General features: G+C 39.3%; 1 protein-coding gene across 2 annotated transcripts in view; it reads right to left on the reverse strand.

Annotated features, from left to right (window-relative positions):
- Nucleotides 1-4,644: 4,644 nt before the first annotated feature.
- TMEM45A (transmembrane protein 45A) overlaps nt 4,645-27,451 on the reverse strand; it is a 97,978-nt gene continuing 75,171 nt past the window's right edge. For both annotated transcript variants that reach the window (XM_065913566.1, XM_065913564.1), the window contains 2 exons: nt 18,286-18,431; nt 4,645-5,074 (listed from right to left, as the gene is read on the reverse strand). In XM_065913566.1, the coding sequence (XP_065769638.1) occupies nt 4,981-5,074; nt 18,286-18,431 (240 nt within the window). In that variant the 3' untranslated portion in view covers nt 4,645-4,980. The remainder of the gene's footprint in view (nt 5,075-18,285; nt 18,432-27,451) is intronic.

A 27,451-nucleotide genomic window follows, 5' to 3' on the forward strand; every position in this document is an offset into this window, starting at 1 on the left:
AAAGAAAGCATTTCGGTGCAGAGATGGAGGACTGAACAGCCTATGATCCTGTACTGCTCTGGACTCCACATCGTAGGAGCCCAGATTTATGATTTAATAATTTCTGCTTTATAAATCAGAAAAGGGTGGTACGAAGCAGCAGAGAAGCTCTGAACTGGGCCTTAAACAATCTCCAGAAGCTAAGCTGCAAAGAGTAAGAGGAGGCAGCAGTTAATAAAACATAGACAAGGAAATTAAACAAGTTTTAGGAGTCCTAAACCCCTGTTACCAGTCTATGGTCTGTTAGGAACCAGTCAGCATAGCAAGGCTTCATCTGTATTTACAGCCACTCCCCATCACTCACATTACCACCTGAGCTGAGGAAAACGAGCTCAGGGTTCCCCCTGATTTTGCCTTTATGGTGAGCTGCATAATTATTTCATTACATACCACAGCATAACAATAACAGAAATAAGGTGCACAGTAAATGTAATGGCTTGAGTCATCCCCAAACCAACTCCCATTCCCTTGGGTTCCATGGAAAAACTGTGTTTCACAAAACTAATCCCTGGTGCCAAAAAAAGTTGGGGATCACCGCTCCAGGGGTTGTGTTGGACAATATGAAGTTCTATAACTACATACTGAAATAGACTCAAACCAATTTTATTTTATTTAGGTGCAATGTTAGGCTATTTAAAATTGATCTGAGAGGCCAAGGGAACCTGAGTCAGTTTCTGAGCAGATGAGAGAATTGTTAATAGCTTAAATTGCTAAGCCCCTTGGTTACTTGGCTAAGCTTATTTCTGTTTTAGAGCCTATATGTAGTTTGGGTTCACATACTTATTAGGTGGGGATTATATTGGGCTCCATCCCATAGTTTCTTACTGAAAATCTTTAATTCTCCCTTTTGGACATTTGAAAACAGGCAGAACATTTATATACGCACTTAACAGAGAAGGGTTGTCCTTGCTTTAAAGTATTAAAAGCGAAGAAATACTGACACCCAAGCTTAGAGCTGCTGAATTATCATTTAAAGAGGGTGACCTAGAATTCATTAGAATATCAACCTTAACATCTGTAAAAAAAAAAAAAAAAAGAGTAGTCTCATCAGATAGGAAACATATGGGTTAAAAAGTGCAGGATTACATCAAGTTCAGAAATTTTTACACTTAGAAAGTCTATTTTATCTGATATGAGTATTGCGACTCCTGCTTTCTTTTGGTCTCCGTTTGCGTGAAATATTTTTTTCCAGCCCTTCACTTTCAATCTGTATGTGTCCCTTGTTTTGAGGTGGGTCTCTTGTAGACAGCATATATAGGGAAAGAAATACAGTTTATATCTTAACAGCTAAAGAATAATGAAATCCTGTCAAATGACCTGACAGTCTGGGCGGGGGTTGCAGGCTTTCATGAGTAGGCAGAAAAGACAGGTAATTTTAAGTATGACTCCAGTTGGGCAAGCGCCTTCCCAGGGCTGCGCAAGTCTTGGAGACAGCCTGTGTGAGAGGCTTGATGTAAGGATTGTAAATAACAGGAATCAGCAGGTGCCATTAGGGTCACTGTCAAGAATCCTGCCCCATTCAGGGCAGGATTGATCAGGTTTGATCCCTGGTTGGGGAGCTAAGATCTCACATGCCTCACAGCCAAAAACCCAAAACATAAAACAGCAATATTGTACCAAATTGAATAAATGCTTTAAAAATAGTCCACATCAAAAAAAAAGTCTTAAAAAAAAAATAAAAATAACCCCATCTCATTCAGCATCTGGATCCTTTATCTCAACAAGCAGACTAGATGCTCCTGGTATCATTTGTCATAAACAAATCATCTCCTTAACAGTAAGTCTATTTTAATATGGAAAGAGTCGAGCTAAGTACAGAGTTGAGAGGAATCATAATGTTGATATTTGTGTTTTAAGGAACTATGCATGTGCAGCATTTTAGGTATTTATAATTTTATAAATAATTTTATCCAGGCAGATTAGTTTCAGTGCAATTCACAAGTGTGCAACCGACCAACAGATTTAAGCTTTTGAGTTTCAGTCACAATCTCATTAAGTTTATACAGAATTGGACTATTTAAGAAAACAAGTTTCACCACATTAATAAGCTTAACAAATTAGACTGGTAGTAAAAACAACTTGAGGATATTTGTTGGTTAACTGAAGTGCTGAAGAATATAAAAATATTTAATTCATAAAAACAGTGAAGAAGTTTAAAGGGAAATCCAAGTAAGTTTAAAATTGTGCCCCAAATGTTAAAGTCTTCTTAAAACTGAGTGTTAAAATTTTCTAGACTTAAAAGTAGAATAATAATATTTATAAAATGAACTTAAAGTTATAAGAATGGCTTATCTTTTTTCATTTTTATTGGTTTGGTCCAGGAATCCAATCACAATTCTCTGTACAACTCTTGAAGCACCGCTCCAAACTTAAAGCAAACATCTCTGTTTATTGCCATTTATTTAGGAGAAGTTCTTTTTTATTATTTCATGCATGTCCTGTATTCTCTCAATCTTCTCAATCTGGAAATCACATTAGATACAATATAGAATTTCTGGATTGATTCTTCCTGTATATGAACTTCTCTTTCATGCTTTGAAATCTATTGACTCCTTGTACTGGGAGAACTTGTCATTTCTCAACTTTTATTTTGGCTGCTCCTGCAGTCCTTCATGACTCTTGCATCACCTCCTTAATCCACATCCGAGATACAATCATTACAACCTTGGCTAATGAGCCCTGGGTGACGTGATGAGGAGGACACCAAGATAGTCATGACCTGATCTCCTGCTTCAAAAATGAGCTGGTAGTTGTTGCCATGCGAGGCTGCAGTTTCCTAAGAAAAGGCAGTTACAAGTCACAAAAATAGCTGAGGAGGTATTACCACATCCACAGCCATGTTGATATTGCACTGAGTTATTTAACGAGCCTCTTTCCCTTGGTTATGGCATGTCAAGCATGGGATACCTATGAAGTGGTTTGGCAAAAGCTCAGGCATTGAGACTGGTTTTTTGGAAGAGTCAAGATAAAATACAAACAAAAGTGAGGGAGGATGCTCTTCCTCTACCCCTTCTTTGGTGAAAGTTCCATAAAATTATAATCATGGTGTTTAATTTATTGCTCATTGCAGGGACTAGAGGCAGATAGCTCCAAACTATGAACTTAGACCTGAACTGGAAGTTTCTTCTCTGAGAACTCACTTGTGTTCTCCCTGTGCAGAAACTGCAGGGATGGATGTTTCGGCTCTCTCATAAAGACTGGTAGTATATTTACACTTACAGTTTTCAAAATTCCAGCCTTAATCTCTTTCATGCTAATTATCCTAGAGTTCCTGCTCCGGGCTAGGTACCAGCAATGCCATTTTTATGCAACTGCAGTTGACAGGTTACTCTTTTGAAATAAAAACCTGCCAAAATCATAGAAACTTGCTGGGCTACGGGTGGGGTGGGGGGGGAACCCAAGATATAAGACACACGTGGGGCAGAATGCCATGATCATCTGGGGACCACAGTGTGTGAGCATTTCATAAGCTTAGAAATGTACTAGGGTCTATTGCATTGCTCAAGATAAACCTTTAGGCACCCACATCGGCCTTTTGTTATTGTTCTTCTTCTTTTCATTCTCTTTCTTCCTTCCTTCCTTCCTCTCTTTTCTTGCTGTTATTTGCAGTATTCAGGACCATTGTGGCATGCAGGGTCTTCAGCTGCAGCATGTGAACTCCTAGTTGTGACACGTGGGACCTAGGCGCCTGACCAGGGATCAGACCCAGGTCCTGTGCATTGGGAGCATGGCATCTTAGCCACTGGGCCACCAAAGAAGTGCCCAGCTCTTTTCAGCCCTTATGTAAAAAATAAAAGAAATATATCTAGCTCTTTGACCTAAAGAATCCACTCACCTCCCTCTTTAGTGTCATGTGAGAAGACCAGACTGAGGTGACTTTCGAGATCTGTCAGTGCTTCTGGAATGGCAGGGAGCGTTGGGTTGTAATTGCCCATGTGTCACCTCCAGCCATCTGCTGGACTGCCTCTCTTCCTTCATATTCAGGTTAACCGTCCGGACTCCTGCGGTGCCCCTTATCTTTTCTATCACAGCACAGACTGGCCTATCTGACTAGTATGTACTAAATTAGCTTTGATTTTGTCTGAGTGCCTCTAGATTCATAAAATATGCCTGCTGGAAACTGACTCATCCAACTCAATTCCCAAACTTCAGAGAGTCATGGAAACTATGAAAACCCTACAGGCTGGTGACTGGTAAAGCTAGAGTGGGACGGGATTTCTGACTCTGCACTGGGGGCTACTTACTATTGACCCATTTAGTCCGTAACAGGCTTCTCCTTGTTTTAACCCTTCAGGTATTTCAGCAGAGGGGACGGTGGGGTGGCCATACAGAGCTGTGCAATGATTTTTTTTCCTGTGGATAACATCCTAACTCTCCTTTCCTAGGTTTTCGTGGCTTTTTCACCATGTGCCCTTCTGTAACCATGGAGCAGCCCTCTTCTCTTCTCTAAGAGAGTGCCCACAGGATGACTTCCGGCTTGCTTTTCCCAAGGGAGAACACAGGTGCTGCAGAAAGAGATGTCTCATGAAAAGGAATTTTGGTGTCACACAGCTTCTTCTTCATATCATAAAGGTGGGGTGCAGCTGAATAACAAAAACAAATATCTAAGGTGTTTGAACCGAGGTCCATGCATTCATTTATTTCTCAAGGTAGCAAGAAGATAAAACAAGTGAAATTACATCTATAATGAGTTACAAATGATAGTAAGCCCAGGAACCTTGATCATATATATCTATAAGGCAAATAAAACAAATATTTTTCAGAACGTGGGCATCACACTTTAGCTAACCTGAGGAGAGCCACTCCAAGCCCCCAACACCGTGACACCAAGAATCATTCTCAACCAATTGTTTTCCAAACAAAAGGTGAAAAGGCAAAACTGTGATTAATAATAATAGAAGAAGAAAAATTTCATCCAGAAAGACTGGATGCCCGTCAAAGTCACATCTCTTCTTCTGATTCTTGTTCTCGTCCAGCATTTTTCAGGAGTCCAACTTCTGAGGGGCAGAACCTCGTAAATCGAGATTTAACCAACCTGAAGAGAATGAAAATCATCTCGTATTATGCTGTTTAAAATTAAACCCCCAAATTATCTGTATCTATAATGCAACAAACTCCAAATTATCTGTGCAAAGGGAAGAGGTACCCCCAAAAAGAAAATCACTTTTATTTGTCTTTGGAGCTACCTGTGAACATTTTGTGGATTAAAGCTGCATATAAGCAAACCGACACGATAAAGCTCTAACATGTAACATGATTGTTTGCATCATATTCAAAATGCATAACATTAATAATTTCTAAAACAACCAAGAGAATCTCTGGACTGAAGTCAGCCCAGACAAAAGAGCTCAGCTGTGTGTTAAAGAAGCCCTAAGGATGCAGACAAAGGCATCTCCTCCCCACGTCGAGCCCCATGTCAAAAGTCTGGGCTCTACTGCAGCCCTTACTGCGTCTTCAGAGAGCTGCTTCTGTGCTGGCCCCAAGCTGCTCTATTGCATGGGATGGTCCTGGATGCATTCAGCAGTTGAAAGAAGTGACCTCTATGCTTCTAACTATTTTCATAGATTAAGAGAATCTGTAGGTGGGGTCGGGAAATGATCATTTTGGCACTGGAAGATATGAAACTTCTTGGTGGCACAAACTCAGCAGGCTCTTGACTTCTCTGATGTGAGAAAAACTAGGCAAAGCTTTTCCTGTGCAGGATGATTGTGAAGACATCTCACTGTGACTATGTCAATAAAACATAGCTAACTTTCAGAAACACACAACATGGAAACAAACTGATAGATAAAATCATTCTCATTTTTTTGAAAAACTGTCACTAGCCTATCTGTATCTGCACAGATAGATACAGATCTATCTAACTATTTTCTGCCTTTCTTCTCCCAGTGAAGGTCTGGCCCACCCCTCACAATATACCTAGTTTTTACTTGTGCGCTGGATCTCAAGAGTATGAACTTCCCAAGAACGGAGACTTCATCTTATTTACTGCCCTAACTCCTGTCAGGGTCTAGAACGATGTCTGGTACACAGTGCCTTACCACTTACTCAATGATGTAGTGGGCTTGTGGAACAATCTCCCAGGAGTCTCTATCGCTCATCTTGTTGCTGTTTGTTCAGTCACTCAGTCGTGTAAGATTCTCTGGGACCCCATGCACTACAGCACGCCAAGCTTCCCTGTCCTTCACCGTCTCCAGAGTTTGCTCAAACTCGGTCCATTAAGTTGATGATGCCATCCAGCCAGCTCATCCTCTGTCACCCGCTTCTCCTCCTGCCCTCAATCTTTCCCAGCATCAAGGCCTTTTCCAATGAGTTGGCTCTTCACATCAGGTGGCCACCAGAGGTAATTCTCCAGTCACTTGCAACTCACCATTAATTCCTCCAACACACAATTGAGCAATATCAGTAACATCTATTGACTTATCAGGAGCCAAGAAAAACTACTCAAAATCATTTGCCTTGACAATTAACCAACCACTGACCTTGCTCCCAAGGTCCTCAACTCTCCAAGGCACGATTCTCATGAGCGGCTAATGCTTCTAACTAAGACGACAACTGGGACAGTGTGTCCTTTTTAAACCCACACAGTCACCTCCATACTGCAAAACCTGAATATGTGCTAAATGAAAGGAATTAATTTGTTACTTCATTCATTAGACTTATTCCTGATGACTCCTAGAAAATAAAACAAAGAACTGTCTACTTATTACCAACTAATCGTTAACACAGAATCTAAGAATCTCCTCTGGTTCCCCACATCTGCTCTCTGAGTTGTATCTGTTGCTGTTGTTTTCAGTTATAAGTCGTATCCAACTCTTTGCAACTCCATGGACTACTGCATGCCAGCCTCCCCTGTCCTTCACTATCTCAGGGAGTTTGCTCAAGCTCATATCCATTGAGTTGGTGATGCCATCCAATCATCTCATTCTCTGTCACCCCCTTCTCCTCCTGCGCTTAATCTTTCCCAGCATCAGAGTCTTTTCCAATGAGTCAGCTCTTCATATCAAGTGGCCAATGTATTGGGGTTCAACTTCAGCATCAGTCCTTCCAATGAATATTCAGTACTGATTTCCTTTAGGATGGACTGGTTTGATCTCCTTGCTGTCCAAGGGACTCTCAAGAGTCTTCAGCACCACAGTTCGAAAGCATCAATTCTACAGCATTCAGCTTCCTTTATGGACCAACTCTCACATCCATACATGACTACTGCAAAAACCATAGCTTTGATTATACAGACCCTTGTTGGCAAAGTAATGTCTCTGCTTTTCAATATGCTGTCTAGGTTGGTCATAGCTTTTCTTCCAAGGAGCAAGCGTCTTTTAATCTCATAGCTACAGTCACCGTCCACAGTGATTTTGGAACCCAAGAAAATAAAATCTGCCACTTTTTCCATTTTTTCCCCATCTATTTGTCATGAAGTGATGGGACCAGATGCCATGACCTTAGGCTTTTGAATATTAAATTTTAAGCCAGCTTTTTTGCTCTCCTCTTTAACCTTCATCAAAAGGCTCTTCAGTTCCTCTTCACTTTCTGCCATTAGGGTGGTATCAGATTGAGGGATAGAGTAATAAAAGAAAGTGCAAATAATTGTTAGTTCCTGGAATCATGCGAGTCCAGGAAATTAAGGTCAGGGTGTGTCTGGGCTTTTGCTCCCACATGGTCTCTTCAGTTAATATAAGAGCAGAGCTAAGACTCTGGGTATACTTCCTGAGTCGATCTGGAAATCAAACTTTCAAAAGGCAAACTACAATCTGATATGAATCTGGTCATTTCTATTTTGTTCTTTAATATGGCTCACAAGAGTCATCTCCTTGAAGACCAACCTGAAAATGGGTAATATTTCTCCGTCCACCCAGAGGGGCTTTTGAAATAGTTCTGTACCACGGTAGTGTTATATATGAAATACAATAAAGACTTCATAAAGATCAGTCTGTCCTATGAGCTGTCATGAGAAGAACAGCAGGCATGGGCTAGATGAGGCAACACTTAATTCATTATTCTGGAAAGCTAAAAAGCACGGCTTCATTTTTCAGAGATTTTGGAGGTAGGAGTTTCATAACCCAGTTTTGTTTCCGTGGTGATCTTTGGGTTCTGTCAAGTAAATTATGATAGAATGTCCTTAAAACCCATCAGCTGTGACTGAGTTACAATCCAGTTCACAGTCAAACCATGATGAACAGATTTTCAAAACTCATCATGACTACAGGAACTACATATGACCTCACTGGAAGTATTTATTCTTCATGATATTCTTTAAGCTACTGCTTAATGTTACATAAAAATATATTAGAACACAAGTTCTTGTAAGCTACTGCTTAACGTTACATAAAAATATATTAGAACATAAGTTCTTGGTCTTATATTTCAAGAGCAATATGAGAGTGAAACTTAAAAGCATATAAAACATGATTTCCAAACAAGTGAACACTATTTGAGTAGTTCTGAAACAGATCTGTTAAAACAGAAATAAGTGTCTATTGAGTACCTATATAATTTTGACAGTACGACGAGAACTGTGAGAGATATGAAAAAGGTCTTTTCCTGCAGGTGAACAATCTAGTTAGCAGATAAGACTAACATGAACTAATAGTAAATATCACAAGCTAGATCACAACTGTTAAAATGTGTATTAGAGATTAAAGTACTGTAAAACTCATGAAGGGAGATAAGCAAAGACTAAAACAATCACAGAAGTTTTCGCAAGAGAGATGAGCATTTAATTGGGATATGACAGGTAGAGGTAACTATGTGGTCAATAAGTCAAAGGTTTTGGGTAAGGAGAGGCAACTGAAATAGTAAACATGGAGTTTCTGGTTTCTAGAAAACTATAGGTGGATAAGAGATTCATTAGTGGTCTGAAGGTTTTTGAAACAGGAGGAGACAATAGTCTTCTTTCGGCTCTGGATGGGAGCTGACATGGGGTAGAGAGATTGCTTGAATGCCGGCTTTATTCTTGGAGGCTGCCCAGCCCCTAAGGAGATGAGGCCCAGAAGTCAGCCTAAAACAACAGAGGAAGAAGTCAAGTTTCACTCAATGACAGAGTGAGCCTTAACCACCAGCGCATACACATGCTGTGAGGGAACTGAATAGGACTAACAGAAGTCACTCAATGAGAAGGTAGAATTTCCCAGCACCCACGGCACTTGGACCTCTGCACTATGCCGTGCTTAGCTGCTCAGTCGTATCTGACTTTTCGCAACCCCATGGACTGTAGTCTGCCAGGCTCCTCTGTCCATGGGGATTCTCCCGGCAAGAATATTGGAGTGGGTGGCCATGCCCTCCTCTAGGGGATCTTCCTAACCCAGGGATCGAACCCATGTCTCCCGCATTGCAGGTGGATTATTTATCGTGTTAGCCACCAAGGAAACTTAGACCTCAAGTAGGAGGTAACTACAGATCAAGGTAGGCTGACCCAAAATATACAAGAGACAGAATGGGAGCTAGACCAGGAAGACTTCCTCACCCAGAGACACAACACCAAACTCTTTAGCAGTGAAGCTCAAAGAAGCACGGAGCAGGAGAGATAATCTGGGTAAATGTCTAGAGAAAGGACTAGAAAGCTAGTTCAGGCAGAGTCTGAGACCCTTCTGGTCTAGAATAAACTACTGTAATTTAGGGATTTAGAGAACATGCTAGATGTGTACTATACAAGACCGTATCACTGTGCATAACATGTCCGCCTGCAATGCAAGAGACCTGGGTTCGATCTCTGGGTTGGGAAGATCCCCTGGAGAAGGGCATGGCAACCCACTCCAGTGTTCTTGCCTGGAGATTCCCCCATGGACAGAGAAGCCTGGTGGGCCACAATCCATGGGGTTGCAAAGAGTTGGACAGGGCTGAGCGACTAAGCATAGCACAGGCACATGTCAAGCGCCCAATAATCACACACAGCTCACGTCTATATGATGACCATAGGTACAGAACGACCTTCAATCAATGCTAAAGTCTGAAGGATTGGAGCCTGCATGATTAATAGCTGGAATCAGACAGGCCAACTGTGGTTTGGCATTAGCCACCATGGTAATAGAAATAATAAGAAACCATACTCACTTCTTTCATTCCTACAATCCTTCAAGCTGCAGCTTAATTCTCAATTGTGAGGAGGCCTCCTCTGTGTTTCAGTAGCGCTTTATTTTTACACTAGTTCCATTTATCGTACTATATTTAAACTGTCTCTCTCTCCCCATGGGGTCTATACCTCATACACTTTTTGATACAGAAGAAGAAGGAGAAAAAGAGCAAGAGGAATAATAAAAAGAACAAGAGTGAGCGGGGGAGGTGGCTCAAGATAGCAGCCTAGGAAGGTCCTGAATTCAACTCCTTCCATGGACACAGCAAATCTACAGCTACATAAAGAACAATTCTCTATAGAAAAGAAAAGAAAAAAAAAAGACCTGAAAACTAGCCAAAGAGCTCCTCTACAACAAAGGACAAGGTCCACAATGAGATGGGTAAAGAGGCAGAGACATGGTTCCACCAAAGATCCCACCCCCAGTGTGAAGACTCACAATCAAAGAGATCTCACAGACACAGAGCTACTTCCCGAGGAGCAAGAATTTGTGCCCTATATCAGGCACCCCAACCCTCGAGACTTGCATTGATGAGATGAGCCCCAAAACATCTGGCTTTGAAAGACCACTAGGGCTGATGTCGAGAAGAACCAAAGGGGTGTAAGGAATGGAGATTCCACTCTTAAAGGGCTTACATGCAGACTCACCCACCTGGCAATACAACATAAAAGCCACAGTTTGAAAAGTGTCTAGACCACACATGAATGGAATTCATTTCCTAACCTTAGAGAATCTACTAGCAAGGAAGAAATCTGTTAGGATTATCTCCAGGAATGGAAGGACTAGCAGCCACCATTTTTGCACTCTTTTTCTAACTTGCTAGTACCAGTGTTAGCAATCAAAGGAAAAATTCAAAAATACCCAGAGATAAAAGTAAATGGAAATACAACATACCAAAATCTAGACAGCTAAAGCAGTTCTAAGATGGAAGTTTATTTATAGCAATACAGGTCTATCTCATGAAATAATAAAAATTTCAAATAAACAGCCTAAATTTTACATCTAAGAGAACTAGGAAAAAAGAACAAAGAAAGCCCAAAGTTATTATCAGGAAGGAAATAATAAAGATCAGAGCAGAAATAAATTAAATAGAGACTAAAAAAGCAAGAGAAAAGATCAATGAAACAAACCACTGGTTCTTTGAAAAGATAAAATTGACAAACTTTTAGCCTTACTCCCTAAGGAAAAAAGAGAAGACTTAAATAAATAAAATCAGAAATATAAGAGGAGAAATTGCAATTGATACCAAAAAAAGGTACAAAGGATTAAGAAAGTATTATGAACTATTAAACACCAACAGATTGAATAACCTGGAGGTAACAGTGTCAGACTTTATTTTTGGGCTCCAAAATCAATGCAGATGGTGACTGCAGCCATGAAATTAAAAGACGCTTACTCCTTGGAAGGAAAGTGATGACCAACCTAGATAGGATATTAAAAAGCAGAGACATTGCTTTGCCAATAAAGGTCCGTCTGGTCAAGGCTATAGTTTTTCCAGTGGTCATATATGGATATGAGAGTTGGACTGTGAAGAAAGCTGAGCGCCAAAAAATTGATGCTTTTGAACTGTGGTGTTGGAGAAGACTCTTGAGAGTCCCTTGGACAGTGAGGATATCCAACCAGTCCATCCTAAAGGAGATCAGTCCTGGGTGTTCACTGGAAGGACTGATGCTCAAGGTGAAACTCCAATACTTTGGCTACCTCATGTGAAGAGTTGACTCACTGGAAAAGACCCTGATGCTGGGAAAGACTGAAAGCAGGAGAAGAAGGGGACAACAGAGGATGAGATGATTGAATGGCATCACCAACTCGATGGACATGAGTTTGGGTGGACTCTTGGAGTTGGTGATGGACAGGGAGGCCTGGCATGCTGCGGTTCATGGGGTCGCAAAGAATCGGACACGACTGAGTGACTGAACTGAACTGAACTGAATGAATAAATTCCTCAGAGCATACATCTTCCAAGACTGAATCATCATGAAATAAAATATCTGAATAGATCAATTACTAGGAAAAGGACTGAAATAGTAATCTCAAACAAAAAACTCTCAATGAAGAAAAGACCAAGACCAGGTGGTTTTACTGGTAAACAGTACAGTTATTAAAAAAAGATTTAAATACCTATCCTTCTCAAACTCTTTCAAAAACTGTAAGAGAAGAGAATGCTCCCAAACTCATTTCACAAGGCCAACATTACCCTGATGCCAAAATCAGACAAAGATATCACACAGGAAAATGAAATTACAGGCTAATATCACTGATGAACATAGGTGCTCAAATCTTCAACAAAATATTAGCAAACTGAATTTAAGAATTCATTAAAAGTATCATGTTCCCTGATCAAGTGGGATTTATTCCAATGATGCAAGGATGGTTCAGCATTCACAAATCAGTAATATGATATATCACATTAACAAAAATAATAATTAAAATCATATGATAATCTCAATAGATGCATTTATGATTAAAAAAAACTCTCAACAAGTGGGTATAAAGAGAACATACCTTAACCTAATAAAGGCCATATATGACATGCTCACAGGTAACATACTCAGTGATGAAATCATGAAGGTTTTTTCCTTTAAATCAGGACCAAGACAATGCTTACTCTCGCCACTTTTAGTCAAAATAGCATTGTAACTCAGAGCATTTAGGCAAGGGGAAAAAAGCATCCAAATTAAAAAGGAAGAAGTAAAAGTGTTACTATTTGCAGATGACATGATACTATATATATATATATATATAACTTCCCTTGTAGTTCAGTTGGTAAAGAATCTGCCTGCAATGTAGGAGACCTGAGTTCAATTCCTGGGTGGGAAGATCCCCTGGAGAAGGAAATGGCAACCCACTCCAGTATTCTTGCCTAGAGAATCCCCATGGACAAAGGAGCCTGACAGGCTACAGTCCATGGAGTCACAAGAGTTGGACACAACTTAGAGACGAAACCACTATATATATATATGTGTATATATATATGTAAAACCCTAAATACTCCTCCAGAAAAAAAAGTTAGAACCAGTAAATTCAGGGTTGAACCAATAAATAAGTTGCAGGGTAAAAAATTAATATGCAAACTCATATTTTTATACACTAACAATGAACTATCAGAAAGAAAAATTAAGAAAAAAATCCCATTTAAAATGGCATCAAAAAGAATAAAATACATGCAAACAAATTTAACTAAGGAGCTGAAAGATCCACACACTGAAAACTATAAGACACTGATGAAAGTAACTGAAGAAGACACAAATAACTGGAAAGATATCCCATGCTTATGGATTGGAAGAATATCATTAAAATGTCCATATTACCCAAAACAATCTACAGATTCAATGCAATCCCTACCAAATTACCAAAGGTATTTTTCATAGAAATAGAACCAACAGTCCTAAAATTTGTATGGAATCATAAAAGATCCTGAATAGCCTAAGCGCTCTTGCAAAGGAAAACAAGGCTGGAGGCATCATGCTTTCTGATTTCAGACTATACTATGAAGCTGTAAAATCAAAACAGTATGATATTAGCATAAAAAGATCAATGGCACAGAATAGACAGCCTAAAAATAAACCCACACATAATATGGGCAGTCAATTTACAATAAAGAGGGCACAAATACAAAGGAGGGAAAGGCCAGTCTCTTCAAAAATAGTGCTGGTAAAACTGGATAAAGTAAGTAAAGTCGCTCAGTCGTGTCCGACTCCTTGCAAACCCATGGACTGTAGCCTACCAGTCTCCTCCCATGGGATTTTCCAGGCAAGGGTACTGGAGTGGGTTGCCATTTCCTTCTCCAGGGAAAATTGGATAGCCACATGCAAAAGAATAAGACTGGACCACTATCTTACATCATACACAAAAATTAGCTCAACTGAGATATTTATATAAGTTTTTATTTATAATATTTTATACTTATATGTATGTAGTAGAATATTACTCAGCCATAAAAAAGAATGGACTGGACCTTAAGGGTATTATGCTAAGTGAAATAAGGCATAGAGGAAGAAAAATACCATATGATTTTAGTTATCTGTGAGATCTGAAAAACAAATGAACAAACAAAACACATAGATACAGCGAACAGACTGGTGGTTGCCAGAATGTGGAGAGGTGGGCATAAATAGATGCAGGGTGTCAGGAGGTACAAACTTCCCAGTTATAAAATAAATAAGTCTTACAGTTTTCAAACTATAGGTCTTTTGTCTCCTTAAGTAGGTTTATTCCTAAGTATTTTATTCTTAATGAGATGGTAAATGGGGTTGTTTCTTGAATTTCTCTTTCTGATCTTTCATTGTTAGTGTATATAAATACAACAGATTTATGTGTGCTAATTTTGTGACCTTCAACTTGACCAAATTCATTGATGAGCTCCAGCATTTTTCTTTAGGATTTTCTGTGTATAGCATCATGTCAGCTGCAAACAATGACAGTTTCATGTCTTCTTTTTCCAATTTGGATTCTGTTTGTTTTTCTTCTCTGATTGCCATAGCTAGGACTTCCAAAACTATGCTGAATAGAACTGGCAAGAGTGAACATCCTTGTCTTGTTCCTGATCTTAGAGGAAATGCCTTTACCCTTTCATTGTTGAATATAATGTTAGCTGTAGGTTTCTCATATATGACCTTTGAGGTATGTACTCAAATTATGTTGAGGTATGTACTCTCTATGTCCACTTTCTGAAGAGTTTTTTTTTTTAATCATAAATAGGTGTTGAATTCTGTCAAAAGATTTTTCTGCATCTTGAAATGATCATGTCACCTCACACCAGTCAGAATGGCCATCATCAAAAAATTCCACAAAAAAAAAATGCTGGAGAGGGTGTTGAGAGAAGGGACCCCTCCTACACTCTCAATGGGAATGTGAATTGGTGCAGCCACTATGGAGAAGAGTATGAAGGTTCCTTAAGAAGCTAAAATAGAGCTACCATATGATTCTACAATCCCACTCCTGGGCATATACCCAGAGAAAAACATGGTCCGGAAGGATACATGTACCTCAATGTTCATTGCAGCACTATTTACAACAACCAAGACATTTAGGAAGCAACCTAAATGCCCACAGACAGAAGAATGGGTTAAAAAGTTGTGGTACCTATATATAAAGGAATATTACTCAACCATGCAAAAGAATGAAATAAGGCCTTGTGCAGCAACATGAATGAACCTAGAGATTGTCATACTGAGTGAAGTAAGTCAGAGAAAGCAACATCATATGATATTGCTTATACATGGAATCCAAAAAGAAATGATACAAATGAACTAATTTACAAAAGAGACACAGACTCACAGACTTAGAGAAGGAACTTATGGTTATGGGGGGAGGAATGGGGGATATTTAGAGAGTTTGGGTTGACATGTACACACTACTATATTTAAAATGGATAACCAACAAAGATCTACTACATAGCACAGGGAACTCTGCTCAATTTTCTATAACAACCTAATGGGGAAACGAATTTGAAAAAGAAGAGATACATGTATACGTAGAACTGAGTCACCTCGTTGTGGACCTGAGACTCACACAACCTTGCTCACCAACTGTACTCCAATATAAAATGAAAAGCTAAAACGTGAAAACAAAAGAAATGTCATGGGAACGTTATATATAGCATGGTGACCATAACCAATAATACTGTGGTGTAGATTTGCAAGTTGCTAAGAAAGGAAATCTTGAAAGTTCTCATCACAAGAAAAATAGTGTTTGTAAATGTGTATGGTGACAAATGGCGTAACTAGACTTACTGTGGTGGTCAGTTTGCAATGTATATACAAGTTGGATCCTTATGTTGAACATCTGAAACTTGTATAACGTTGTGTGCCAACTGTGCTGTATTTAGCTGCTCAATCGTGTTCAGCTCTTGGAACCCGGTGGACTGTAGCCCACCAGGCTCCTCTGTCCATGGGGATTCTCCAGGCAAGAATACTGGAGTGGGTTGCCATGCCCTCCTCCAGGGGATCCTCCCCATCCAGGGGTCGAACCCAGGTCTCCCACATTGCAGGCGAATTCTTTACCGTCTAAGCCACCAGGGAATCCCCAAGAAATACTGGAGGGGGTGGTCTATGCCTTCTCCAGGGGATCTTCCTGACCTAGGAATCGAACCAGGGTCTCCTGCATTGAAGGTGGATTCTTTCCCAGCTGAGCTACCAGCGAAGCCCCATGTCAACTGTACTTCAATTTAAAAAGAAATCTATCACAGAAACCAGAAAAAAGAACAAACACAAGTAAAAGAAGAATCTTCGTTGAGTTCTTATTATGTTGTAGGCAATTTAAATACATGATTTTCATTTAGGTCTCCATTTTTTAAAGAACAAAACTGATATTTACGGTGATTAAATAATTTACCCCAAGTCATATAGCTGACAAGCAGCAGAGCTAGAATATGGGTTCTTAGTAATCTGTATGTTGCTCCTCATTCATCATGAAACATTGCATCAAAGTCCTTGTAAAAACATGGATCATTTAACTGAATCTTACTGCTAGAAGTATTGCAGTAAATGTCAAATTAATCAAATACTCAAACTTAATGGGAGACATGTTTGTCAAGAAGGACAACAAGCTTGGGAAATTCCATAACTGAGGTATGCATGGGCAAATGGAGGGGGCTTCCTGCAGGTATGGGGAGGACCATGTGGAAAAGAAAACAGCATGTGCAAAGAGATGGAGGCAAAGAATAGAGTGTTGAAGGGTGATGCATAGGTTAGCAGCACAGCAGAGGCACTTTTTAGCTATTCCAACTTTGCCGGGAGCCAACACACAAGACCCTACCCATGACAAGGCCATGAGGGAGAAAACCTGACAGGCAAGGCGGATCAGGTTTTCAGGGGTTTCGAAAAGGTCAGCTCACGAGATCCTACCCCTAACAAGGTTACGAGGAGAAAGTCTGACAGGCAAGGCAGATCAGGTTTTCAGGGATTTCGAAAAGCTCCCCCCAGCGCTCACCTTAAAGATGATATCTGTTTTTCTGATGCCTGCCTCAGTGGACTACTCCCTAATTTCTCTGACACAGACAGGAAGGCCTTCCCCGATCTCTTCCCAAATAAGAATCAATTTAGAACTTTAATCAATAAGTTTCCCAGGTGGTGGTATTTTATGAGATTATTCAGGGTGAAAGGAGTCTTTTAATTTAAACTCCTTTGCTGGTAGTTTGTTAGCCAAATGCATTTATGCCCTTGGTACTAATATGCATGATTGCTTATAATGTCCTAATCATAAAATAGCATAAAGAACCTGATTATATAAAAGCCCTAATAGACATAGAGCCCTTTTAAGGGGTAAAGGAGTCCTATTAGAAAACATAAGAAAAATTATTCTATAGGTGGTTACTGGGTTGTGATTTGCTTGCTGTTTTTTGCTTGCTGTATTTTTGCCTTTAATGTGCTAAGGTTGTGTTATAAAAACCATTGTTAATATAGTTAAAGATCTAGAGAAACAAGAACTTAGCCCTAGTGTGGTAACAATAAGATGGTTGTTAACTGTCAGTCAGGAGTGCTAGGCAGAAGCTGCCTCACCAAAGTCGCAGAGTCAGTATGGGGTAAACTTCTTAGATAAATGCAACTGACAACTTTTGCAGAAAGATTAATTTTTGTATTAACAAGAATATAATTCTACTCTGTACTATTTCCCTATGACACTGTCACCTTTCAGTTAAGGTCACCATAAAAACGGAAAATAGGTTTACAATCACCTGACCTGCATAAAATGTTAATAGCCCCGAGGCCAGAAGCACATGCTAAGAATTATTATAGAATTAGAAAGCAAAAAAAATCCTGCTTTTCCTAAAAATCAAAATGATGCAATGCTAATCCTGTGTAATCATGAGTAAGCATCTTGTACCTTGAAAACATTCTGTGAAAGGGTATAAAACCGGTTGTCAAAAAGTAAAACACAGACTTGATCCTATCAAGGCTAGTCTAACGTGTCTTCTCTCTCTCTCACCAACGCCGTTCATCCTGAGGGTACCCCCTGGATCCTGCCGAGGCTGGACCCCGGCACAACTTTAAACCAGCATTTATTCTTTTTACTGGAAATGTCTGTGCTTATAGATAATTTTCTGCTATATTACCCTGTTTAGTGGAATGCTAAGGAGTGAAATACCTCTTTGAACTTAAATTTCAGTACTGTTGAGTCTTGATGATCATAGACCAAAAAATAGAACTTCCGCAAACAAAAAGCACTAACTTACCAGGTGACAAAGGCATAAATTGCTCCAACGATGATAATGGCTGTTGCATAATGCCAACAAAAGCATATGGAGAGAAACATAATGTTGTCATGATCCTTTAAATCCCATGCAGGACCTCCACTGGGAGGGTAAAGGACAAACCCAATCTGTAATTTAAAACAAGAGCACACATTAAGAAGTACCAGCCATATTCCCAAAGATGGTGCAGTTCAAAATGTTTCATTTCCAGATTAATGGCAACATAACTCCCATTATCTGAGATTCTACAGATAAGAAACTCTACCTGTTTTACTAAAATGGACAATACTAGTTAACACTTTTGGAAAAGGGTTAAGGATATTTATAGATCAATTTTCAAAATATGAAGAGCAATCACCTCTGGAGATTGGTGGACTTTCAGAGAATATGTCAGGATTCTAAGTTGCTCAGCTTCATTAAGTTATTTCAAAATCAGAGTCTTGAAAATAGGCTTTAAAATAAACAAAGCCCATGGGTAATATTATATTCATATTGAAAGCTTGTCTCCTAAGATCAGGAACAAGACAAGGGTTTCTTATTTTACCAATTCTACTTAACACTGTACTAGAAATTCTAGCCAGTGCAATTAGTCAAGAAAAATTGATACAGCACATCCACATTGTAAAAGAAGAAGTAAAACTACCTATATTCACAAATGACATGGTCTTATATACATATAAGTATAAAGAATCCACCAAAAAACCTATCAGAGCTAATAAATAAATTTAGCACACTTGCAGGATACAAAATCAACACACAAAAGATGCAATGAACAATCCAGAAAAATTAAGTTAGGAAAACAATTCCACTAATAATAGCATTGAAAAGAATAAAATACTTAGGAATAAATTTAAGCAAGGAGGCTCAAGATTTGCACCTTGCAAACTACAAAACATTGTTGAAAGAGATCAAAGAAGATCTAAATAGAGTATAGCCAGGGGTCACAAGAGAAGGACACAATTTAGCAAATAAACCGCCATTACACCATACATAAAAATAAACTCAAAATGAATCAAAAACCTATATATAAGAACTAAACTCATAACTCTTAGAAGAAAACACAAGGAAAAAGCTTCATGTCCTGGGATTTGGTACTGATTTCTTAGACATGACACCAAGACACATCAAAATTTAAAACTTACGTTCATCAAAGGACAGTATCAAGAAAATGAAAAGACAACCCTTAGCATAGGAGGAAATTTTGGAAATCATATATCTGATAAGGAATTGATATCTAGAATATATTAAGAATTCCTAAATCTCAACAAAAAGCCAAACAAAATTTTAATGGGCAAAGGACTTGAAGACTCATTTCCCCCAAAGAAGGTGTTTAAATCCTTAATAAGCTCAGGAAAAAATTATAAACATCATTAGTTATTAGAGAAATGCAAATCAAACCCACTACGAAATATCACTTCACACCTCCTAGAATGGTATTAATAATAGTAAGTAACAAGTGTCAGTAAGGATATGGAGAAATTGGAATCCTTACACGTTGCTATTGAGAATGTAAAATGATACATGTATGCATGCTCAGTCTTGTCTGACTGTTTGTGACCCCATGGACTGTAGCCCTCCAGGCTCCTCTCTCCATGGAAGAATACTGGAATGGGTTGCCATTTCCTGCTGCAGAGGATCTTTCCAACCCAGGGAGCAAACCCATGTCTCTTGTATCTCCTGCATTGCCAGGCAGATTCTTTACCACTGTACCACCTGGGAAGCCCATAAAATGATACAGCCTTGTGGAAAACAATTTGACAGTTTCTCAAAAAGTTAAATGGAGAATATCATTCCAGATACTGTATTTACCCAAAATAACTGAAAACAGGTATCCAAACATCTACACAAATGTTCAAAGCAGCATCATTCACAAGGGCCACAGTTGAAAACATTCCAATTGTCCGTCAACTGACAATGAATAAGCAAACTGTGGTATTTCCATACCACAGAATATTATTCAGCCATAAAAATGACATTAATTTATAATGCAACAGGGATGAACCTTGAAAACATTACGTTAGAGAAAGGTAATATATTGTCTGGTTCTGTTTGTATGAAATAACCAGGATAGGTAAACCATAGAGAAACAAAGTGCATTAGTGGTAACCAGGGACTGAAAGGAAAAACAGGGAATGACTGGTTAATGGATCTGGAGTTTCCTTTCTGGGTGGTGAAAATATTTCAGAACTAAACAGAGGTGAGAGTCCCACAACACTGTGAATGTACTAAATGTTGCTGAATTATACACTTTAAAAAGCATAAAATGTTGCTAGAGGGGAGAGGGTTCCGGGGATGAGAGAACTGGTGAGGGAGATTAAGAGGTACAGATTTCCAATCACAGAACAAATGAGTTCCAAGTATGAAGTGTACACTGTTGGAAATATAGACAACAATTATGTATTATCTTTGTATAGTGGCAGATACTAGATCCAGATACTACAAAGATATTAGATCTGAGGGATCATGTTGAAATGCATAGAAATATCAAATCACTGTGTTGGGCATGAGGAACTAACATAGTGGTCTAGGTCAGTTATACTTCAGAAACAAACTCATAGAAAAAGAGATCAGATTTGTGGTTGCCAGAGGTGGGAGGTGGGGGAAGAGGAATTGGATGAAGGCAGCCAATGGGTACAAACTTCCAGTTATAAGATAAATAAGTGATATAATGTACAATGTGATCAATATAATTAACACTGCTGTATGTTATGGAAGTTAAGAGTAAATCCTGAGATTTCTTATCACAGGAAATAATTTTTTTCAACGTCTTTAATTTTGTTTCTACATGACATAATGGATATTCACTAAACTTATTCTGGTAATCATTTCATTATGTAAATGAAATCACTGTGGTGTACATCATAAACTCATACAGTGCTGTATGTCAATTATTCTTTAATAAAACTGAAAAAGCAAGGAAGGAAGAGAGGGAGGAAGGAATTTAATTCTGTTATGTGAATTTTACTCCAATAAGAAAAGTAAGATAAATAGATGATAGGTAGATAGAGGAACAGATGTCAGGTTTGAGATCTAAATGAAATACAAAACCAAGATAATAACATGGATAATTGTACAAAAATCTACCATATATTAGCTAACTACGTGTCAGTTACTGTGCTTAGGAGGTTTCTCTACTATGGCCCTTCAATAATATATTATTATCCCAAGTTCATGTATTGTTATCCTCATTAACCAGATTGGAAAATTGGGTGGTTTAGTAAGTTGCTCCTGATCATAAATCTAATAAATGTAACCTTAATGGGAAAAAAAAAGCATTTTAGTTTATAATATTGAGTGAAACCATTTCTGTTGGAAATTTCCAGTAATATAAATAAATCAGGCGAAAGTAAGAGTTGTTTCTTAATCACATGCTCCTGTTTCCCATTTGAAAGGATTCCCTTTAGGGAATTCCCTGGTGATCCAGCGGCTAAGACTCTGCGCTCCCAGTGCAGGGGGTCTGGGTTCTATCCCTGGTCACAGAAGTAGATCTCACGTGTCACAACGAAGACGTTGCATGCTGAAACTCAAGATCCTGAATGCCCAACAAAGATTGAAGATCCTGTGTGCTGCAACTAAGACCCAGCACAGCCAAATAGATACATATTTTAAAACATATAGGATTCCCTTTAGTTGGAAGGAGAACTGCCATTGGTACCGCCTGGAAGATGTACCATCATGTGTCAGGCACTGTAACCTCACTCATGCACATAAACTTCACCCTAATTCTCACCCTCACGACCACCCCAAAGAGAGGGTGTCATCATCCCTGTATCACTGACAGTAGAACTGCAGCTCAGAGACTTCAGTCACGTCCCGAATATTACAAAATGGCTGAATGGCTTACAGGGTTCCAAGCCAGGAGGGCCTGCCTCCAGACCTCTGGGGGCTCCTTCTTCTACCCAGCATGCTCCTTCATCATTTAGCCTTTCTCCATGGGGCAGTGTGAAGGACAGTGGCTTGGACACCAGGGTCCAACATGAGTCATCACAGCAGTTTGATACAGTTTGAACAATCAGTACTGAGATAGTAGTTGGTCCCATGAAGACATGGTACTGTCTCTCCCTTAAAACAGAGATTATAGACTGGCAGATCCTGAGCCACATCTATATCACAGATGTGCTTTGCCTGCCCTGCACTTTTTAAAAAATAATTTGAATTAATTTACAACGCTTGAAAAATTAGGGAACTTCACGCAGAAGTCCACAGTCTCAGCTTACTTCTAAAAACGGAAATATCTGGCCACACCAGACCTGCATTTCAAAGCATGGGCAGCAACATGTGCTCTCCATTGATTCATCGTTGAGGTTGGTAGCTGAGATTCATCGTTGAGGTTGCCTGACCAAGTGGAGCAGTCCAGAGGCCTTCATTTTTACACTGGTGTTCTGCATTTTATTTATTAACCAAGGTCACATTGTTAATTAACCAATTAACCAAAGTCACATTCATAAATTTTTCTAAAATATCACAGCTGACATAAGCTGGGTAGTCTATCACAACTCCTACCTGCCCTTCTCCACATCCCAGGAGACAGACTCCTTTTGTTGTGTCTATTTTACAGAAAAGAAATCTAAGTAAGACGTGAACCTGCCTCTGGGTCTCCGAACAGTCACAAAGGCACTGGCCTCGTTGGTGCTGTGCCACGCCCACCAAGAGCTGGGGACTCTGCAGGACAGGACTCCGTTCTAAAGGGATGAGCAATTAACAAAAGATAGATCAGGTATCAAATGAGAGATCTGAGCCTACAGCACCCATAGACTCCGGGAGGAGAATGCCATCCAGCTGCTTTGCCTGCTGTTTGGACCTTTATAATACTCCAAGGAAAGCTCACAGTGGAAACCAAAGTGACCAGAGCCCAGGTCCCTGTAGGCCCTGGAAGAAAGAGAGACTTTCTAGCTCCTCTGTGCTCACTGTTTGGAAATGACAATAAGGGAACTCAAACCATGTAGTCAATTCTTAGTTTAAGGGGCCCAGCCATTTCAACTAGGGTGTCAGAACTGCTTCTCATGTTCTCCTCTCATGTCAGTACATGGAGGTTGACAGAGAAATCTGTGTCAGGCAAAGGCCTTTTGGGAGGTTGAGTTTAATGACCTAACTAGTTTAAGGACTAGCTCTCCAGTTCCCCCCATCAGTCTCACTCATGTTCCTTCAACGCCATTCACACCACTCACCTACCCCTGCCTGGAGAGCGATCAACTCCAGCTCCCGGAGGGAAGACTTAGCAGTTGTGGGTTCAATCATTCCTTCTAAAAGGGCATGTTGAAGTCCTAACCCCCGATACGTGTGAATGCGACCTCATTTGGAAATAAGGTCTTCGTAGATGACATCCAGATGAGGTCATATTGGATCAGAATTGGCCCTATATCCAGTGATGAGTGGGGCTTCTGTGACAGCTCAGTTGGTAAAGAATCCGCCTGCAATGCAGGAGACCCTGGTTTGATTCCTGGGTTGGGAAGATCTGCTGGAGAAGGGATAGGCTACCCATTCCAGTATTCTTGGGCTTCCCTTATGGCTCAGCTGATAAAGAATTCGCCCGAAATGTGGGAGACCTAGGTTCAATCCCTGGTTGGGAAGAAGGCTGCCCACTCCAGGATTCTGGCCTAGAGAATTCCATGAATGGTATAGTCATGGTGTCACAAAGAGTCGGACACAACTGAACCACTTTCACTTTGCAGTGATGAGTGCCCTTAGAAGAGGTCCACATAAAGACACAGGTACACAGAAATACACAGGTGTGACTCTGGAGGTGGAGATTGGAATTATGCTACCAACAGGCTAAGGAAAGTCAAGGATTGATGGCAACTGACAAATTCTCCCTTGGGGCCCCCAAGAAAGAACCAACCTGCTGACAACTTGATTTTTAGTTCTATCTACCAGAACAGTGAAGTCTTCCTGCTTGTCAGAATTTGTTATTGCAATCCTTGTACACTAATGCAGGAGCTAAGGCTGAAATAAGCAGAAGAGTATCATCTGTCCTAAAGCTCAAACCTGGACACACTGTGACTCTCACTTATCTTTCAAAACCCCAACTAAAGTTCACCTTCGCCTAGAAGATTTCTCAACCCTCTTCCTATGGAATTAATAGTATCTCCTCAAGGCAGAGGCATTTTCAGGTTGGAACATTTCATTTAAGCAACAATCTCATAAGATATCATTGCTATTTTTTAGTTGAGGAATCTTAAGCACACAGAACAGATGGTCATGTGATTAATATGGTAGATCCAGAATTCAGATCTGGGTCCGCCTGACCCGGAGGCTCACAGACTTCTCCCTTCATGCCACAGTCACAACTGTTTTTGGGAGTTTCCAAAATAAAATCCCTCCCAGGTGTGTCCTCCTCTCTCCTTGATTCTCTCTGTGCTGTGGCTCTCACACTGGGAATGACAAAGGGCAAAAGCAAGCTTTAGAAATACTCATCCACAAGCAGACTCAGAAAACATGATTCATGGAATAAATGTGCCTGAGAGATTTTATTTTTAATCTTTTCTAAATTGCCTTTATTAGGCTTTTGAGAAAAATATATTTGGCTGTAATGTGGTTCAGGAAACCATTTTGATAGGTGGAGAGGGGAATTCCCTCCAGGTTTGTCGATTTATTTATCATTTGTCTATTTATTCATCATTTATATATGAGCTATTTTAAAAAATGGCCAATGTGGGCATTTTCCTCGTTCTGTTCACCTCTCCATATTTATGGCTCCAAGAATCCAGGTGTACGTTTTCTCTAATCTGTCTATATACTGTTTATTAATCACGTATGGAGAAGTGGCAAGAGAAAAAAATATGCTGAAAATCATAATCACAATGTAATAGTATTAGCCTGAGATAGTGTTTGGGGCATAAACATCCATAGCAACAAAACATGGAAGTAAAATAGATTCACCTAAGCCCCTGAAACATTTTTGTTTCAGAGGAAACTAACAGGGAGAAGGCCGGGGAGGAGACGTACTGTTGTTAAACCTGACTTTCCTGCCAGTGTGTGTGTTTGCATTGGTATCAAATGTTCATTTTCCTTTAAGTCCCAAACGTTATTTAATCTGGCCACCTTGTAAAGAAAGATACTAATTTAGGCATAATGACAGATGGAAAGTTTTTAAATGATCTTGGATTTATGCCCAAAAATTTTAACCTCATATCTCTTTCTTAGAAAAGCTCTTGGGGAAATATGAAAATATTATTCCTCTGCCAGAAAGAATGATATTAAGCCAACCTATGGTCAGTTGTGAAAGCTCACAGCTTCCTCCTTCAGATATTTAATCAAACATTAATGATTAAAGAAACACTAAATAGTTTCCTTCATTCTGAGCTTATCTTTATTATTCTCTTTTTCAACTCTGGGTTTCCCCCTTTCTCCTTACTTTCTAACTTCTTTATTTGCATATTTAGCTCTTTAAAAACTTGATGTAGTAAATATATGGAGAATCTTCAACCTAACAAAGACAGAATATACTATCTTTTCAAATACATGGAACATTTTACTACCAGTGACATTGGGCTATGTTCCAAAGGCAGTCTCAACACATTTCAAAGGGAACACATACAAAGCAATAGAACTGCAAATAAATAATAAAAAAGAAAGAATATTTTGGGGAAACTGAAAAGTATGCTCCTAAATAACTCATAAATTAAAGAGGAAAGCACATAGAAAATGGAACAATCAAAATTTCCCAAGAGTGAAAGCTACCGTACACGAAATCTCACAGGAGGTAGCTATAGTAGTATACAGAAAAGGAATTCTATAGAAAGGTATGGGGCTTCCCAGGCAGCTCAGCAACAAAGAATCCACCTGTTGTGCAAGACCTGGGCTCAATCCCTGGGTTGGGCAGATCCCCTGGAGGAGGGCATGGCAACCCAGTACTCTTGCCTGGAGCGCCCCATGGACTGAAGAGCCTGGCAGGTTATAATCCAAAGGATCGCAAAGAATCAGACATGACTGAAACGACGGGGCACACACGAAGCCTTAGATGTATACATGTAAAAATAAGAAAACTAAATATAAGTGGACGTTCAACTCAAAACAAACTAGAGAGAAGGAGAACACAACCTCATGACATTAAAGAAAAAAATGAAAATAAGGAGAAATTGACAAATCCATAACTAACATAAAATTTTAACAGATCTCTATCAGAAAGTGAAAGATCAACGGAATGAAAAGCGATTAGAAATAGATAATACATAAACATATAATTAAAAAGAGTTCCAAGAGCCTGACTTTACCCCACATTGAGAGGAATTTTTAATTTCCTTTTAGTGTCCCTGGAGCCAAACGACCAGCCATCATATCTATCCCAGACCTGGAGTCTATAGGCCTGCAGTCCATATCTTCTCCAACTATGCATTTCTATTCTGTCTGGCCCACAGGTGGTTTGCCCTAGTTTGGGTTGTTTAATTGCAACTACATATTTTTTACCGTCTTACTTTCATTTATTTTTCTCTTTTTTAATATCTTTTAAATTTCATGGGTATTTTTGATAGTTTATGTATCACTGTTATATGTTTGAGTCAGAGGAGATATGCTAAAGTATAAACCCACTTGTCATCTGGGTCAGAAGTTACCACTGTTGAATTTTTTTAAATTTATTTTTAGTTTTGATCAGCAATACAGCAATACATGCACAATATATAGTAAAATATTCCCATCAAGAGATACAGAATGCATAATTATGTTTTACATGCCATTCTATTTAGCTTCCCAACAGATGATAAATAAACTCACAATACAACTTCTGTATACCAGCTGGTTAAATTCACTGATTATAAATTTTATCACATGATAAGTTATTTACTTTTTCTATATGGTTTTTCCTTCAAAACAACCCTTGAATCTAGCTCTTTACTCGCCTGTTCTCCAATAGCCGTTCTACTCCCCCACAAGCTTACATATCACATCTTTCCTAGCTCCCATTTTGACCATGGTGTTTCTCCGCCCCTTGCCCACCAAGGCATTGTTATCACTCTTCACTGAAATGCAAATCCCTGGAAGAACCTCATCATCCCATATCCTTGAACTTTACTGACTAAAAATCTCCTTTAAGAAATCTTCTGTCATTAAACCACATTCACCTTTCATCCCAGACTTTCATTATATCTATATATGTATATTGCATTGTGATTTATCAGTCTCTATAAAATAGTGGTCCCCAATCTTTTGG

This window comes from Muntiacus reevesi, chromosome 21 (assembly GCF_963930625.1).
Source record: "Muntiacus reevesi chromosome 21, mMunRee1.1, whole genome shotgun sequence".
Taxonomy (NCBI): domain Eukaryota; kingdom Metazoa; phylum Chordata; class Mammalia; order Artiodactyla; family Cervidae; genus Muntiacus; species Muntiacus reevesi.